This window comes from Zasmidium cellare, assembly GCF_010093935.1.
Source record: "Zasmidium cellare ATCC 36951 unplaced genomic scaffold M409scaffold_83, whole genome shotgun sequence".
NCBI lineage: Eukaryota > Fungi > Ascomycota > Dothideomycetes > Mycosphaerellales > Mycosphaerellaceae > Zasmidium > Zasmidium cellare.
Genome location: NW_022987027.1, coordinates 4900 through 22569, shown reverse-complemented (window position 1 = coordinate 22569; position 17670 = coordinate 4900). Strand labels below are relative to the sequence as shown.

General features: G+C 50.2%; 7 protein-coding genes across 7 annotated transcripts; 4 read left to right on the top strand and 3 right to left on the bottom strand.

The window, feature by feature from the left end:
- Positions 1–2161: 2161 nt before the first annotated feature.
- Positions 2162–3433, top strand: M409DRAFT_38219 (glycoside hydrolase family 18 protein; the record flags this gene model as incomplete). The annotated part of the gene is made up of 2 exons (XM_033810888.1): positions 2162–3049; positions 3101–3433. The coding sequence occupies 2 exons, from the start codon at positions 2162–2164 to the stop codon at positions 3431–3433; spliced, it is 1221 nt and encodes a 406-aa protein (XP_033659372.1).
- Positions 3434–4254: 821 nt separating this feature from the next.
- On the bottom strand, positions 4255–5097 carry M409DRAFT_31014 (uncharacterized protein; the record flags this gene model as incomplete). The annotated part of the gene is made up of 1 exon (XM_033810161.1): positions 4255–5097. One exon carries the CDS (start codon positions 5095–5097, stop codon positions 4255–4257), a length of 843 nt encoding a protein of 280 aa, XP_033659371.1.
- Positions 5098–8305: 3208 nt separating this feature from the next.
- M409DRAFT_31013 (uncharacterized protein) lies at positions 8306–8883 on the top strand (the record flags this gene model as incomplete). Its single annotated transcript, XM_033810160.1, has 2 exons — positions 8306–8674; positions 8725–8883. The coding sequence occupies 2 exons, from the start codon at positions 8306–8308 to the stop codon at positions 8881–8883; spliced, it is 528 nt and encodes a 175-aa protein (XP_033659370.1).
- A 3388-nt stretch (positions 8884–12271) lies between these two features.
- Positions 12272–12750, top strand: M409DRAFT_31012 (uncharacterized protein; the record flags this gene model as incomplete). Its single annotated transcript, XM_033810159.1, has 2 exons — positions 12272–12495; positions 12543–12750. The coding sequence occupies 2 exons, from the start codon at positions 12272–12274 to the stop codon at positions 12748–12750; spliced, it is 432 nt and encodes a 143-aa protein (XP_033659369.1).
- Positions 12751–13390: 640 nt separating this feature from the next.
- Positions 13391–13615, bottom strand: M409DRAFT_33820 (uncharacterized protein; the record flags this gene model as incomplete). The annotated part of the gene is made up of 1 exon (XM_033810306.1): positions 13391–13615. A coding segment is annotated over one exon (225 nt), but the record flags the coding sequence as incomplete, so codon positions are not given.
- A 661-nt stretch (positions 13616–14276) lies between these two features.
- M409DRAFT_31011 (uncharacterized protein) lies at positions 14277–16005 on the top strand (the record flags this gene model as incomplete). The annotated part of the gene is made up of 2 exons (XM_033810158.1): positions 14277–14511; positions 14558–16005. 2 exons carry the CDS (start codon positions 14277–14279, stop codon positions 16003–16005), a joined length of 1683 nt encoding a protein of 560 aa, XP_033659367.1.
- A 530-nt stretch (positions 16006–16535) lies between these two features.
- On the bottom strand, positions 16536–17351 carry M409DRAFT_71626 (uncharacterized protein; the record flags this gene model as incomplete). The annotated part of the gene is made up of 1 exon (XM_033819254.1): positions 16536–17351. One exon carries the CDS (start codon positions 17349–17351, stop codon positions 16536–16538), a length of 816 nt encoding a protein of 271 aa, XP_033659366.1.
- Positions 17352–17670: the final 319 nt, after the last annotated feature.

Here is a 17670-nt window from a genome sequence, read left to right as displayed (position 1 = left end):
GCGACCCAACATCCAGGCAATCCTGACGAATCGGATCATGGACCCGCTTACGACGCATATTATCTCACAGACTCTGGGCATTTTAGGAATGAATACCAGCCCACTGGGGAGAAAAAAATCAATCAAAATGGGGTGTTTAAGGAAAGACCTCGGCTCATGCGTCCCGGGACATAGTGCGTCCCGCGATACGAGGAAGGACATTATGTTCCGCAATGATACGGTGCACGCGAGAAAGAAATTCCTCACGATATGTAACTTAATGTCACGATAGCTAATTTACCTAGCGCTACACTTGCTCTCGAGGTGCAGTTCATCTTGTGCCTAGTACTCTGAGTGTCCGGAACCAAAGATTATTCAACGCATATCGCTACAAGGATATTCGCTGCCAAAGGATTCAAATCCGATCATCCACACGCGGTGATCCACAGTTTGGTCTCGATAGTCCTCCCAACTAGAAGCTCTGTCCACGCTTGGTTCAGGCGCACATCTTGGCCGGGCATTATGGTTCGATGGTCAATGTTGTCCATAGTCTCTTCCCCGAGCCACCATAGCCACGACTTGACACGATCAGAAGATCTCGACATCCTGAGCTCTAACAAGTCGTTCCATATAGCCCCTAACATTAATCTCAAACCCCGTTGCACACGTACACAGAGCGGAGCATCGCGTAATGACCAAAATCTCTCAGCGGAGAAGTGAATGTCTTGCCATGCCGGCCAGGTTACCTCGGAGGACATTTTTGACTCGTCTCGCGCCCTCACGGTGGCCCATAAAGTCGCTAAATCGTTGTGGACAAGTGACAGTTTGTCAAGCATTTGCCCAGGTGCGAACGAGTACCGACCGATCTCGTGGCAATGTGCAATGGTTTCGGACAGGCCGAGACTGGCAAGGCACACACTAATGTTGTCGGACCCGAATTTGCCGCGTTGTGGCCGACACAGCAGAGGGTCAAGATCAATGCTCAACTTTTGCAACCTTGCACCTTGCAAGATCTGTGTGATAAGCGTGCGGCGCGGAAGGCAGCTACTTTGCGATGAGTGAAAGATGCTCTCGTCTGCCCGTCGCTCGTAAATGACGAGGTCTTGAATGAGGTCCGCAACTCCTGGACGAGCGAGGAGTCGCAACGTTTCCATTGATGTGAGCCACAAAGTCCTCACGCGAAACATCGAAGCCAAAGCGTCGCCGTGCAGTGTTCTGGAGATGAACAAGGAGCCAGCACTTAACGGCTGCACCTGTGTCACGTGTTCATCCTGTAACGGCGTGGTGTACCGACGCCAAGGTCTCGACCGCAAGTGGCGGACTGTGTCTGCCAAACGCGGGGCGAACCTCAAACGGTTCGGAGATGATCTTCTTTTAGGCAGTACTGGGCACATGCATGGTCCGTGACCTGTCCATAGAATACGGCGTGTGCCGGAGTCATCGAAGAATACCAGTTCGAATATCTGAGATCTGATCTCGGCCGGGAGTTGCTCCAACATGAATACCGCAAGCACACACCAGCACGCAGTATTTCACGGGTTCCTATGTTGGATTTTCAACATAGTAGGTCCAGCGCAGACTTCGGCCTGAAACTAAGTACTGGACGCGCGTCAGGCCGTGGGAATGCACCTGTGGGGGTGAAGATTGGTCGCATGGAGAGGGACTACTACATAAAGCGTCCTTCGATGCAGAACACTCAGCCATCCTCTGCAGTGTGTCACGCTTAATAATGTTTACATGTGCACACTTGACGACGTTTCTGTCGCTAAGTCTTGTTGCTTTTTGTGCTACGTCCTGCTCTTCTAGTCTCGAGGGCCAGTGTCTCGATAATGGCGATCCCACTCAACTACAGGTATGCGGCTCGGGCGTCTGGCAGATCATGGAACGCGGGCAGTGGAGCTGTCGAAACGGGACAATGGTGCCTACACAGGCTCTCCTGTCTACAGCCGTGTCGGTCAGCACGATATCGTCTTTCAACGCCGCCGTTCCCGTTGACGCAGACGAGCTCCAGCGAGGCAAGCTTGACAGTTCGACAACGATGCCGAATGACGCAATTGCCACTTACGAAGCCAGTGGTCTGTCGTGCTCCGCGAGGCCCAATGAATCCTCCTGTGCCCAAACAAAGCCTTCCCCCAAGACCAATGTGTATGCTACATCAAACAATACATCAGCAACTTCTGCGATGACTAGCAACGACGGGTACAGATCTGTCGCTTACATGGGTAACTGGGACATTTACGCACGGAATTTTACCGCACAAGACCTTCCAGCTGAGGCACTGACTCATGTAATCTACGCGTTCGCAACAATTGGGTCGGATGGGGAAGTTTCGCTAAGTGATCCCTATGCAGACATTGGAACTCCGGGCAGTGTGAATTCGTCGGTAGGGAAGGAAGCGCACTTGGGTGGAACAATGGAACAACTTTTTATTTTGAAGGAGAAGAATCGTAATTTGAAAACTTTACTCAGTGTCGGAGGCTGGTCATACGGATACAAATTCGCCAACTGGGTGTCATCGGATGCTGGTCTGTCGACATTTGCAAGGTCTGCTGTACAGCTGGTCATGTCTCTGGGCCTTGACGGTCTCGATATTGACTGGGAATACCCCACCTCTCAGGCGGAGGCGGAGCGCTTTGCACAGCTACTCAAGGAAATCCGAAGGGAATCACGATCGTCCGGTTCGGTGAAGTCCGAGGAGACCGACTTCGTGCTTAGCGTTGCTTGTCCAGCCGGTCCAGACCACTACCGCATGTGGAAGATCAGTGAGATGGTTGAACATATTGACTTTTGGAATTTGATGGCGTTTGATTACGCTGGAAGTTGGGGCACGGTAGCTGCACATCAGGCCAACGTCTACAAATCAGCCACTGACCCAGCCAGCACGCCATTCAGCACTGATGATGCGGTACAATATTACCTAAAGAACGGAGTAGATGCCAGTAGGCTTCTGCTCGGCATTCCGCTATATGGCCGAGCGTTCCTCCACACGCAAGGGCCTGGGCAGCCCTATCAGGGGATTGGCGTGCAGGATGGAAATGGGTCTTGGGAGAATGGCGTCTGGGACTACAAGGTACGATTGTCCTTGGCTCTTACTACCAGTAAAACTGACTGCCCGTGCCAGGCACTTCCGAGGCCAGGCGCTACAACGAAACAGGATGATGACATCATAAGTTCGTGGAGTTTCGATGATGCCGCGCAAACGCTGATTTCGTACGACACACCACACACAATGTCTTTGAAGCTGGACTATGTGCAAAAGCTAGGGCTTGGCGGAGTGATGTGGTGGGAGATCAGCGGGGACAAAGCCGGGAATGAGAGCTTGGTCGACACGGCTTTGCACTTTTTCAAGAGCGACCAGAAACGGAGACTAGACAAGTCCAGGAATCGTCTTGAGTTCCCACTCAGCCCCTATACGAACGTACGTAACGGCTCAGCATCCAGGCAAGATATGTAGACGTTACGTTGCAATGGCAGTGCTGCAAAGGGGCATAAGTATTTATCTTGTATTAAATCATGTCGTTGCGGTCGGACACTGAAGCAATGGATATATATCCAAAGCACGGTCGTGGTCAACTAGAGGCATTGCACTGCGTCATTCCTGATTTTCCATTTTTGAACATTTCATAGCCAGGCGGCGGTCAGTCTTGCTCTAGGTTATCACAGCAGACGTCTGCACTATAGATAATATCTCATTTGAACTCCGGACCCTCATGTCATTGATAAGGCAATTTCATGACATAGTGCATCTCTCGTCGATGGAAGAGCTTTTGAACCTGTATCCTTTATCAAGTGTTGCCTAGTGTTCCAGGACGCGTCTAGCGAAGTAACCTATAAGTTGGACTTGTGCTGTGAATCTTCAAGTAGAAGAACCCTCATTTCTTCCACTGTCGTTTGCGACTCTTAAGCCATGGTTTCTTAAGCTTAGCCCGCCGGCGAGTTTTGGCTAGCAGTGGTACCTCTATATTATCTCCACTGGCTACGGTGGACGGCTGTATCCTCTTTTCTTTGTACATCAACGGTGTAACATATAGATTGAGTGCCTAATAGTGCGGGCTGTGGCCAAGAAAGTCGTAGCCTTTAAGCGTATATAAAGGCTGGACTAAGGTAGGGGCTAGGGGAACTTTTAAGTAGCTCAGTAGGAACAAGGAAGAGCTACTACGCAACGGAATTCGTATCTACGGCAGTTCTAGTTCAATTCGAGGTATCGTATTGGAGAGTAAAGCTCTAACTGAGTACAGCAAGAGCTTCTATTGATCTTGCAACGAGTTGTTGTTTTCATGGTTTACGAAACTCTTGCACAACCTGCGAGTAGCCTTGTGCCTCCGCAAGCGATAATGGAGTAAGACCACTGTTGTCCTTCATGCCCAGGCTCGCAACCGCTCGCGTTCGCAGCGCTCTCACGACTTCCAAGCCTTTATCGCCGTGTCTTTCGATCACTACGTGTAATGGCGTCTTTTGTTCAATATTCTGAACGTCAACGTTCACCGCCGGATACGCTAGTAGCGAGTTCACTATAGTCATATCATTAATGCTTGCAGCCACCCATAATGCCGTAGGCGTGTCTTCGTCCAAGTGTAAGTCTGGTGTAGCCCGGCCCTCGGTCAACAACAGCGCCACTTTCGCCGCATCTCTCCTTCGGACAGCCTCGCTGAGAGGTGTTTCACCATAAGATCTTCGATCAACATCAAAACCGTGAGCAAGCAGCAGCTGTAGTGACTTTAGCGTTCCTCTGCCCGAGGCCAGATGGAGAGGTGTTCTGCCCGCAATGTTGCCTTCATCTAGGGCTGAGCCGGACATCGACAAAATACGCTCTGCGATGTCATCGTCTTTTCTCCATATTGCCCAGTGCAGGGCATTCTCTTTCATGTCATCCTTCTCACCAACAGCGTTGTTGCCGGGGTTAATATCGATCCTTATCTCGACATCCCCTCCCTCTAGTGATTCGGATAAGTCCCGGACAAGGGATTTGACGTAATACGTTTTCAGTGCCGGATGTAGCAGGTCCGGAAAAGAGTCCCAGTCCCGTCCTGGTGGCTTATCCGGTAAGAACACCTCCAGATAGCGTAACCGGTGCTTCTTCTTCCACGCCTTCCGAATTAGGGTTATTACAAAACGCATATTACTATCCATATAGGACAAATCAAGCCGAAGTCGAAAGGCCTTTTGAAGCATTTTCTCAGGGAGCTTGAGACAATCTCGCGTCGAGACCACAAGTAGCTGATGATGAAAATAGTCGAGGGTGCTGTTGTGAAGCGACTTGCTCACCATCAAAATGCTCGGTAGCAAGTCTGGATGCCAATCATCCAAGCCGTCCTCATACTCCTGGATGCTTCTAATAACATCGTTAACGTCAATCGCGAAAGACAAGATAATGTGGAAAATCTCTCGGGGCAACGACGTAAGCGGGTCTAAAGAGGCAGTCGTTGATGGCGCAGATTTCGGACTTGACGTCGGTGTGCTAGCCAAAGTGCCGTGTTGGGGAGTAATGGACCTTTCCGAAGTAACCGTGTGCCTTGACGACGAGACAGTCGTCGATGGTGTGGGTATAGAATCAGATATTGGCGTCGAGTACAAGATGACACTTCGGGCAGATACTTCGGAGGTTTGCTTGGACTTGGCTGGCAGATTAGCCCCTACGTGGCTCTTGGATTCTCCGTGTCCGTGACTCTTGATCCACATAGGGCGAGCCATGAGCATGACAGGCAACAAAAGCTCATCGACAATATGCTTGTTGTACGCCTTCAGCAATGCGGACCTAGTGAATACATTTTCCCGGCCATCACCGTCAAACACCCCGATTACTAGTGTCTCTGGTAGATTGGAGTATTGTTTGCCAGGTTTCGGGCTTTGGCAGGCTATAGCCGTACACTTGAATCTGCGATGTGTGCAAAGACGCTGCGCGGTTTCGGTCCCGATAGCTTTCACTTCGGCAAGCTGCGAGGATATATGATCGACTCCGGATACTTCTCGCAACCAGGGCTCGGAAGCTGCTACGAGTTCGCAGACTTCGATACTCACAGCTTCGTCTAGACTCTTCAAAAACCCGAACCTCAGCAACACCTGGCGTCCTTTCCCCCGTATTCGGTAGCCTCGAATCATTCGCTGACTCCTAGAAAACTTCAATTGAATCCCCTCACAGCCTTTTCCATCTATCGAAAGATATCCTCCGGACGTCTTAGGCAGCTGCATCGTAGTCCACGTTGGACAGAGCTCGTACTGTAAGAGAGATTGGTCTAGAAATTGGCTGCAGAAATACCGATATTTACACGGGGAGCCGACTTTTATATCATACCTATCGCGAAATACGTGATTGATTGAGAAACAGACTCTTCGCCAGGTGTATTTTGGGCAGAATGTATAACTGCGTAAGGCTTTGGAGGCTACCCGATACCACACCCCTCTATAGTATGGGTCCTGCTAGCTGGGGCCCATGTCAAGTGAGGGCTATATTGCTTAGGGGGTTGCATGCTTCGCATACAGAGTAATGCTACTGTAGCATTAAGCCACAAACGTTAAGAAAGCTCTTAAAATTCCTAATCTTACCGCAGTGGTGAGACAGACCATCACGTCGAGAATCTATACAGAACTACATTTTAACATCTTCGAGCCGAAACAATGCCTGTATCCTCCAGCGTATCTGCCTCTTCTACTTTAGAGAGACGTAGTAGTAACAACTCTATTCAATTACTTTCTGGACAGATATGCAAGTGGAACAAGTTGTTGGGATGCTCAATAACCCAATACACTGGATGCATGTTGTTCTTGGACAGCCGAAAGAAACTGATAGTGGGCCGCAAAAGCACATCAAGGGAGCATCGGGTAGATCGTGACGAGATATGGGTATGCCTTGATGATCTCCGTGGAAACGACCCTTGGGCGGCTGTTCAGACGCTTGGTGAGATAAAATTGCCTTGTAGTGCGGTATTTTCTCCGCTAACATAGAAACGCAGTACCCTTCTCTTGGTCGCGAGCGGTGGACATTTCTGGTGAGATTACCAATTGTGGAGATATGCCACAGGAGTTGGGATGTAATGGAAGAATGGAATATGCGGAGTGGACGGCTGACTTGGTAACGGATGGTGGCCAGACGAGGCATATAAAAGGTCGCAAAGATTTTAGCACAGGCAAGGTTTGGATTCGTTGCCAAGATCTTTCGAGGGCATAAGAGGCCGAAGAAATTAGCACAAGACATCGTGACCACGATCAATGATCATCGCGACTTGTTACTGCAATATGCGAGAAGAGAGTCGAACCTTATCTGTGTACATGGCGAGACACGAAAATCACGTGACTTGAGCGAACCACGCCATGGGCCACACTCGATCGGGTTGGCGGGTCGGGCCACGCTGACACATCATAGTAAACAATCGGCTCGCGCCCGCCGGTCGGACGCGAAGCTGAAGCGCCCTTCTGTAGACATCAGCAACAGCGCGACAGCTCCTGGTGAACACATCTCATGTCTCAATCTGGTCATTTTGCTGTCACCACGTGGCTCGACGGAATCGAAAATCAAGAGCCTTGTGAGAGAGGTCGATGCCAAAAACGCAAGGCCGAGTTTTTAGCAGCCTCACCGCGAAAGCGCCTTGCTGGGGGTCATAGCGACACGAGAGGCAGCAAGAGCACAGTTCACGCTATGCCCGCGTCAAAGGGTCGAGGAAGAGGTCGAACGGGTGAAAGAGTACCACTCAACGATACGACGCCGAACACGGTGTGCTTGCCGCGGAGGTCCTCGCGGCGAAGAAATGGTCGGGTATCACCTCGTGAGGAATCTTCGACAGGACCATTGCAAAACGCGCCCGAACTTGTCTCCACGTCTTCGAGGCACAGTACTACCACTTCAGCACGGAGTCGATCTTCGAGCCCTCGGAAGCTCACGACGCTTGCAGCCCTTCCTGACCCGATCGTGTATGTGAACCAGGACCCTTATAGTGGGGAGCCTCGACCGCCAGCTCATGTCCAGGACATGTGGGATCGCGTCAAAGACTATGCAAATGGTCGACGGATTCTGCCCCGCGGAATGCAAGAGGAAGTTCAAAGTGATGATCGGCGCAGGGAATTTGGGGATGATAGTTGCTTCGATGATTCGGGGAAGAGACAAGAGCTTGGAGAGGCCCCGCCACTGACACGCGTCGAAGAAATACGCCTAGACACCACACGCTGTAAGAATCGGAAGACAGCATCTGAGGATGTGTGGAACGACGTAAGCCATGTGCCTATTGGTCAGCTTGCTTGCAGATATTCAGTAGACGCAGCACATGTACGCTGGCAGAACGTCAAGACGGCGGATATTGCCCCGCGTGCGTCCTTATTACCGGCACCGATCGCGATGCGTCCTCCTGAAGCCGCTCGAGTTGACTATGCAATCGTCCTAGAGCCAACATCCCGTTTACAGGCCGCGCTGCCCTTCCTCGAGCCACTTCCAGGGACTGACGACCCAAGCTGGGCACCGACGTTACAAGCAGATGTGATCCATTGCCCGTTTGCATCAGTAATTGAAACGAAAAAGAGCGGAGGTGATCCTCAGAAGGCTGAGTATCAGCTCGGTATTTGGGCCTTTGCTATCTTCAAGCGTTTGCGGTTACTGTTGGAGGCAAATGGGCAAGCACAGCAGCCTCTGCCGTGTCTGCCTCTTTTCATGGCGGAAGGCGAAACATGGGACTTCTATATTGCGTCTCAAGGTGCTGACTCGAGGACGGTAAAGTGACTTATCCTTTGGCTATCAATATCAGTTCTAACTTGACGCAGGTCGTGTGGACTTTCGACGAGATCGGGAACGCTCTGTATCGAAAGGGAGTCTACCAAATTGTCGCTATTAAGCAATTTGTCTGCCACTGGGCGCATACTGAGTTTCGTGGATGGTTTGAGAAGCACTGCTTGCCACAAGTCGATCAAGAACAACCGTAACGCCATTTCCCGTGTCCAACACTTTCCAATACTTTACATCAACACATTCGAGCTACTGAAGCCTTGGAAAGGTACTTCTCCCAACATGTTCTCGTCAGTCTGCGCCTCCGCGCCGAAAAATTCCGGCTCAGCTTCTGTCATTGCATGAAACGGTGTGTCCTCAACTTCCACATTGTTCACGATGTTGCGCTTAATCCTTTTCGTCTTTCGCTCCCTCGCGACTTCTTTTGTGACCTCCTTCTCATGTCGCGTCGCTCGTGCTGCTATTAGAGCCTCATAGCTCATCACCTTCCCCTTCCCCTTTGCCAGAACGGCTGAGTTGGTAGCTCGCCGGACTTTGGACTCATTATTAGCCTTCAGCAGTGATGAAATTTGGTCCTGCTGCAGTGGGCTCTTTGCATGAAACGTGCCTGCAGCCTTGGTGATTTTGTTCAGATGTCTTTCGAATTGCTTTCTCGATCATCGAGGTTGCAAGCATCCTTTACTATTATGTTCTGTAATGACATCAAGGGTAGAGTGAGGAACACCGCGGTGATCTGCAAGAGCACGATAAGATCTCGGCACACCGGCGGGAGCGCCTTCTGCAAGGGCGATAAGTTACTTGCTCCATCCATTCCTAGCCTGCAGGGCGGGTGGTTAGAGCAGGAGTGAAGACACGGGGGAGAAATCTGTGTGAGGGCAGCGAGCCAAAGCCACGTGCTCATGGGATCTTCTAGAGTCTCCTGCGCAACACTACAACGAGGCCTTTTCCGCTCGACAGTCCCGGCACAGCTTGAGAACATCTACAGCCTGCCCCTAGGAACAAAATAATGGAACGATTGTGAGAAATGCGGGGCAGAGACGAGATCGAAGAATCAAACGCAACTACTGTAACAGCGTCAACGACAGTCCGAACCATCTGTTGCACTCTTCAGCTAAAAGCACAAAGACACACCTCCTAGCTTCGGAGGCGTCTTGTCTTTGACGCTACCGCAAAATCAAGCTATGTTCTAGGTGTTACTCGGGAGTTTAGGCACACGGCGCAGAAAGTCTCTCGCCACAGGGTGCGTCTAGGGACGCCGGGAAAGACGTTAGTACGCTTCCATAGATTGTCATGTCAAGAATGAAACTCTAGTGTCAAATCCAAGAAGCAATTGAGCGCTCACTAGCCGGATTAGACTACCTTTGTACTGGCAGTGTAACTCGACTAACTTAGTTCTGATAGAGTAATCTAAGTAGCGTTGCGACGCTTAAAAGAATAGCATGCATTGACAACGTAGACTACTGTAAGTTAGTCTACAGCACGAGATATTTGACGAGACTTCCCTTAGTGTAGGGGTTGTCCTGCACACAAGCAGTAGTTAGCAAGCATAGAAAGAGCCCGCAGCCGTGTAGCACCGCGACAGTGGCACACAAGATCGGGTCATGCGGGTGTAAAAGGAAGAGGAGAGTTTTTCAAGTGGCTTTGGCATTTAGAATTTCAAAAGTTCTCAATGCTCGATGATAGCCACTTCCTAGAGGAACACATCTGTGCACGACTATAAGTAGATGGGCACCAGCTTATTCCCACCCACGCGAGCCTCTTTCTCGTCCACGAACATGGCGCTCATCCTGTTCTGGCTCACAGGGGCTTCTTTTGCATCACAAATAAGTGGCCAGACCGGAATCACTTCCTCTCCTCGACCGACTAACGGCTCGTACTATTGGTCCAGCTCTTCTTGTCCGAGTTTGGGCTTTCCCGTACTTTCCAACAGCAGCATATTGAGTTATGAACCATCTATATCACAATCGACCAAGACAACAAGCTCTATGGAAGTCTTCGATACAACGACGACGATTTTTACGACTTTACAATCTTTGCCAAAAGCAACGACACCGACTGTCACGATGACAGCATCGCCTACCGCAGCATACGATGTAGCAGCTGTTTGGGATCGGCAGAAAAATAATTACGCTTGGGTGGCTCTGTCTTCGAGCCCAAACACGGACGACATCGAACTATGCAAAGCTACGTCATTAGTAGAGAGGCAGTACTCACTCCCAGCTCTGGAGGACTTTCCTATGATAGTGCTCTTGGGTGCCAGCTTCAAAGAATACAATGAGAATGTCGAATGGGCTTTACCAAATGTGGAAGAGACGCTAGCATTTCGCACACAACAGCTATCATCTTCCACGTGCACTATTGCGCTGACGCAGGAAGACCAGATTGGAAACATTACTTGCGTTGGACATCCTACTAGTGGCTGCGACGCCATACACATCGCAGCTACCTGTGCAAATGGGTACAGCATACTGACGAAAAGCCATTGCATTGTGTGGCACTTATCTTAAACAGCTCATGTACGCTAGACTAAATTTCATGATCCAGTGCAATGCGCATTTTGTCGGACATGCCTCGTTCCATAGTCCACGCTCGCATCAATCTTGTCTATCTAGAAACAAGGAGTGTGGCTCTGCAATTCGATCAAACGCGAAGTGTTTTTCTCCGACAGAAGCTGCTCACCTAAACATGGTCCCCTTCTAACTCGACAATGCCTCGACTGTCGACTTTCGTTTCTCTTCACCTGTTGTGGAGGCCGACAACTCTTGCTCACCGTCAAATCTCATGTAGCTTGGTGGAGGCTCTCTGCATGTGCAAGATGCTTGGTATCTATCGTTGCAGTGGCCGTACTTGTCCTTTTCCGAAGTCTCAGTCGCGCTCCGATCCCTGTTGGCCTTACGTTCTTCGTATTGTCGCTCAATCTCCTCGTCTACCGCTTTTCGGAAGGCTCTTCGATCGGTGAAATAGAGAAAAAACATATCCCACGACGGCGGAGGCCAGAGGAGTGCTGTGGTCGTAAAAGAACTTCGGCCATTGCGCTTGCAACGGAAAATCAGCATTTTGTAGAGTGTTCAAGCATGAAGGACCTCTATGAGGTATAACAGGAGAAATAGTAGATACTATGGCGGCAGCAGTAGGCCTTAAGATAATTCGTGAGCAAGCACATCGCGTTATGAGCTTATCTTACGTATCAACCCCCTATCAGCCTTGCATTTTAGCCACTTCACAACCATTACAGCCATCAACATCATATATAGTCGTGCTGTAGTCGACATTCCATCCAGGATCAGCTTGGTCCTTAGTGCTTGCTTTGCAATGCTCTTCTTCGCGATCATAATCATCGCCTGCATGCTGCTTAGTAGGGGCCTAACCCATGGTCACCGGCGGATCCATCGTCATAGATCCGATTCGTGCGACTTTCAAACTCCTGACCCTCCAAATTTTACAAAGTCCATGATGTATCAGTGGTGCGGTATGCTGACGACGGAAGTGACCACCCTAGCAGATTCGGAGAAATCTACCGTTCTGATGCCCCAGCTTCAGGCACTATATGCACAGGCCAATATCCACGCTGATCCGGCATCAGCCATGGCGAATATTAGTCAGATTGTAAGAGACCCCCAGGCTCAAGCTGCACTAAAAGCCATGAAGGCAGCCTACCCTTCGACAGGATCACCTGATTTGACGCAAGAGGACATTGGAATCGTGTATGGAGACGCCATTCGTACAGCGGTCGCAAAGACAACTGTGCCTGCAGACATGCTAAGCGAGATTGTCTGGACGGAGTCTAAGGGGCATCCGTTGGTCTACAAGTGCGTCGGCCGCCCGCAGCTTTTCACGTGTACGCTGACATCCACAGCGGTTTGACACAGATTGATTATGTGGCGTGGGGTCAAATGGCGGACAGAGATCCACAGCTCGACAATCGGTATCTGCCTACATCCAACATTGTAGCTGCGGCCATGTATCTGTCCGCCATGAAACAGCGATATGGATGTGCATGGGATGATTGTTACCGCAATCACTACCAAGATCCCAATCTGAAGAAAGGGGCAAGTTATGAATAGATCTGGTCATCATTGTATCAGGAGACTAGGTTAGACAGCTCGGAAAGATCACAATTGAAAGCATCTCAAACCAAATATGCTGTACTGTACAGTAAACGAGACACACTTGACTAACGCTTCTCAAGTCTCCCTCTTTGACCTCCGTCCTCGACCTTAGCTCAGCTCCGTGTCATAACAGTCTGCCTCGAACAGCTCCGTGTGCCACCATAGAATGGGCAGACGGAGTCGTACACTGTTTAATAATTGCAAGTGCAACTGCGTGCTCCTCTGGACGCGGCGAGGCTGTCAACATGCAAAATGAACCTGTCTTGCGAACATTCGGGTTATCGCTATTGTTGACTTTGAGTTCAACTGCCAGGGTCATAACGTTATGTCTCGCTTGCCCATATTTCGCACTGCACTGCTTAGTCCATGCTCGAAAAGCGAAGGCTTACCGGCGGAGACAGTGACGTGAAACAGTATGTCCATCGTGAATTAGCTTCATTCTCCGAGACTAGCTAAGCTTACTAATACGTCACGAGCCTCCTCCTGCAGCATTTTCGGAACAAGCCGTTATAGATTCGAACTTTTGTGGGCATTCCTCCTATGGCTAATTGGCTCCCGAGTTAGTGTATGCTCACAAAGTCTGTGACGCGCCTTTTTACCTATTGAGAATATCACGACGATTGAAACGCTTCTCACACTGCTCGCAGGCGAATCTACGCGGATTGTGTATTGAATTCACGTGTCTCTTAAGTTCTTGGGTTCTAAGGAACTTGCTGCCGCAAAGTTTGCATTCTTGCTTCGGATTAGGGTAATGTCGCTGAACGTGTTGTTTCATGTTGTAAATGCGTTTACAAGAGTATGGACAGAAAGAACAGCCAAATGTTCCCTCACTTGCCTTGAAAAAGTGCTGGGCGACGGGGTGGGAATCCTGTGAGTTGACCTGCCAAGCTGGTCCACGAAGTGACAGCTGATTTGCAGATCCAGTGCTATTGATCAATTGCTGGGCTAGTTCAATTGACTCAAGTTGACGAAGTATTATTGCAATTGGTGGTAGCGAGCTGTTCCTGGCCGTTGACGTGTCTGACGACTCGATTTGCTCTTCATAGCCATCGACACAATTAGTTTGACGAATTGATTGTAGGAGATGATTCATCGATGGCAGTTCGACGTGTGAAGCGCTTTCCGTTGGTTCCGCCATATCGTTACCGTACATGACACGAACTGTCGGATATTATGATAAGGGACTGCAAAGGGCATTCGCTGTACATAAACTCGCAGGCCTTCCTCCTGCCAAACGACTGTTGGATTGTTCAGACCCCTTGACTGGAGCCATTGCTCACGGACTCCGACGGCGACTGCATCAATGCTGTTAGAAGAGAGTGTAGGGGGTAATTCTTGCTTGCACATAGACATATGCCTTCTCCGACCCCTCAAAAAGGTCCCACGGGCTTAAAAGCAGCTGGATGGTCTTTTAATGATACGTATACACTACACCGCTCTACAAACCAAACACATCCAGACCTACATTTGCCACTATCACGATGCGCAGTAGATCAGCATTTCCGAACTTCGTTAGCCGATATAAAGACCCTAATAAGATTAACTTCGTGGAGGAAGCGAAGAGGAAGAACAACTTGGCCGATTTGATCGATGACATCTATGAGAACGCCATTCTGATACGACAGAAGTATACCCCTCTAGGCCAGAGTGCCAAGCGTGATCGAGATGGCAACTCCACAAACAAAGACGCTCAGGAACTTGTGGCGACATGGGATAGTAAGTACCTCGAATTTTAATCGAGGCCAGAAACTCACTGAAGTAGACTATGTGCATGTGATGAAAAAGCTTGGAGCACCAGATCAGGTCACCGGAGCAGCAAGTAACCATGTTAAGAAAGGTGAAGATCTTCCACACGATTACTGGATCGACGGAGAGAAGTGCTCGAGGGGAGACTGCGTGAAAGTCCAAGTTTCTTCGGTCAACATCGGCGACGAGATGGAAGGCATCACCACTTCACACGATGGAAACGAGGAAGAAGAGTCTGGGCACCCAGTCAAATCAATCAAACCTGACCCTGATCTTGCCGCTGGCGATCCTGGTGTGCAGGCGGTGCAGACTGCAGACGCTGCTCAGAACACAGCAGCGTCTTCCAATCCCTCTGAACAGCCAGCAGCGTCTTCCAGTCCCTCTGAACAGTCAGCGGCGTCGTCGAGTCCCTCCGAACAGCAAGCGGCGTCGCCAAGCTCCTCCGCAAAACCAGCGGCGCCTTCAGGTGCTTCCGAAAAGCCAGCAGCGTCGTCAAATCCCTCCGAACAGCAAGCGGCGTCGTCAAATTCCTCCGCAAAACCAGCGGCGCCTTCAGGTGCTTCCGAAAAGCCAGCAGCGTCTTCAAGTGCTTCCAAAAAGCCAGCAGCGGCGGATCCCAAGCCAGTATCATCAACCGACCACGATGCTAGCCCGGGCTTCAGCGGTCGCGACGACGGGACAGTGAGATTCAACTCACCGTACGCCCCAATAACCGCGCCTCCAGGCGGAGAAGCTGACTCTACTTTACACTATTGGAAAGAACTTGGGGGCGAAAGACACCATATAGCATTGGGAATCCATTCAGAGCGAGTTGGTAACGCGACGTTAACGTTGTACAATCTGGTAGCAAGATCATCACTTCTAAAGAAGGACGAATTCGAGAAAACTTTCAAGACAGAGCAAAACAAGTTTGTCTTCGGATCAAGTGAACGCCTCACGTCGAATTTCGGTGACCTACCCATCGTCGCCGTGGCCAGGGTGCCTGTGAATTGCATGGATGCAGATCGTGTCTATGATCCGAAGAAATGCTTCGTTGGCGCCCAATTCGATTCAAACGTCTTCTGGTACGCAACAAAGGGCCTGGAATTGCGTTATACACAAGCCACTATAGCAGACTTCTACTCCCAGTGCTGGTCCTTCTATAGCCCCAACGCTATAACTAAAGATGAGTACTTCGAGGAACAGATCGCCTCTTTGGAGACACCGATACCTCGGCCGACTACTCCCACCGTTACAAAACCAGCAGCGGCGTCTACAAAGCCAAACCATGCGATAGCACCGTCAAAGAAGTCACATCAAGCCGAAGAAGCATCTCAGGGAGTCCCTGCACAGAACGCCGACTCATCAGCTGATATGAACTACTCGGACGAGCAACTGAAGCAATTGCAAGAGTACGTGACCTGGGCTATCGCGGCGCGAGAAAAGCAGAGGAAACTTGACAATGAGAAGGGTCAAACCTCTTGAAATGCAGATCCCTTCAGGTTGTCTGTGCTGGATTTGGTCTGCTCAAAGTAGCGGAGTACATTCGTGGTGGCATTCAGATCAGCCACGAATGTCGATGGGACGGCAGGCTTCTATTTGTATCTGGTCTGGCTCTGTACACACCCCTTGTAATACTGGGATCACACGAGGCGCGACTATATAGTGGGTCTCGTCAATCGTTGGCGTATCAGGACGTGCTCATTATAGATATCGGTTTAGCTGCAGTAATATAAGGAAATAGAAGCACATGTAATCGATTCTTGTACGTCGAGCTTTCGTCTCCACAAGGTCAGTTGCAGGCACGTTACTACACCATTAGACTTCTACAATGGCCTTCAAATCTGGTTGCGATAATACATGAGTAGCCATTACTATCGACACTCAAACAGAACTCTTCGTGGGTAACTTAAAGGTAGAAAAGGTGTTAAGCATCGCCAATGCCCTTCCGCCAAATGTTCGTACGTCTGCTTCAAATACGATAGGTCACTTAAGATGGAATTCCATGCCCCAGCCTAGGCACGCTTCACAGCTCGGATAGAAACATACCGACCATTTCCCCAATGTCGATACGCTTCGACCCCTGCCATTGTGTTCACGAAGTGATGTTGCACTCCTAACAGCCTCATGAAAGCATATGGAATCGCGCCAAGTATGCCAAAGAACCTCCATAATGGTAGTACCATTGTCGTAAGGTCGTGCACTTCGACATCGTGGAATCCGGCTTCGGCGAGTAATGTTTCGTAGCCGCCTTCCGCGGGCGTCCTTTGACAATGCGCGAGTCGTCGAATGTCGGCCAGAACAACAGCATCGGTGTGGAAGTCCGCTTCGTGGATCACGAGGACTCCGTTTGGCCTTAGCAGACGCCTAAACTCTCTTAACGCCTTCTCTGGATCGTCGGCGTGCACCAGTGTCTCCATGGTATAGATACCATCAAACGACGAGCTTTCCAGTCCTTTGAGGTTGTGGTAGTCGCCAACTTGAACTGACACTTTATCCTTCACGTTTCTCGCCTCCACAAACTTCTTTGCCTGCTCGACGTGCGCTGGGATGATGTCGATTGCCTGCACATGCAATCCTCTCTCCGCCATGAATGCAGCTACTCTTCCTGACCCTGCTCCAGCATCGAGGACTCTACACCCCGAAGAAAGACGTAGTCGAGCGTAGAGCTTCTCTCGCATAGCCGCCTGCGCTGTGCTGATAGGGAAAGGCCATAGGGTGCCGTCCTTCCACAAACCGCAATGGCGAGCATTACCAAGTATAAACCGGTATCCAATACGGGATTCTATACTTCTGTAATACTCTTCGACAGAAGGACACTCTTGTTTCATAGTCGACAGTCTTAAATCGAATGAGCTTGGGGAGAATATTTTCATCATGCACGGCGGAGAGTGTGGAGAGGTTCGTTGCAGTACTATATACTCGTGTTGGAACAAGAAGCACTAAGTCGCTCTAGGCAGGGCCGGAGTTGGGTTAACATTGTCGGCCACAGCCGATCGATGGCGGTCGTCCTCATTATAGCTCCATCCTAGCGCAGCGCGCCTAAAACGGCGAGATCCAACGACGCCAATACAGCCTCGCATAAGCTGTCGAAGCCTTAGTCACGGTCATTCTCGTAGATCCTCCACTTCTGCCTAATTGCACCTGCTG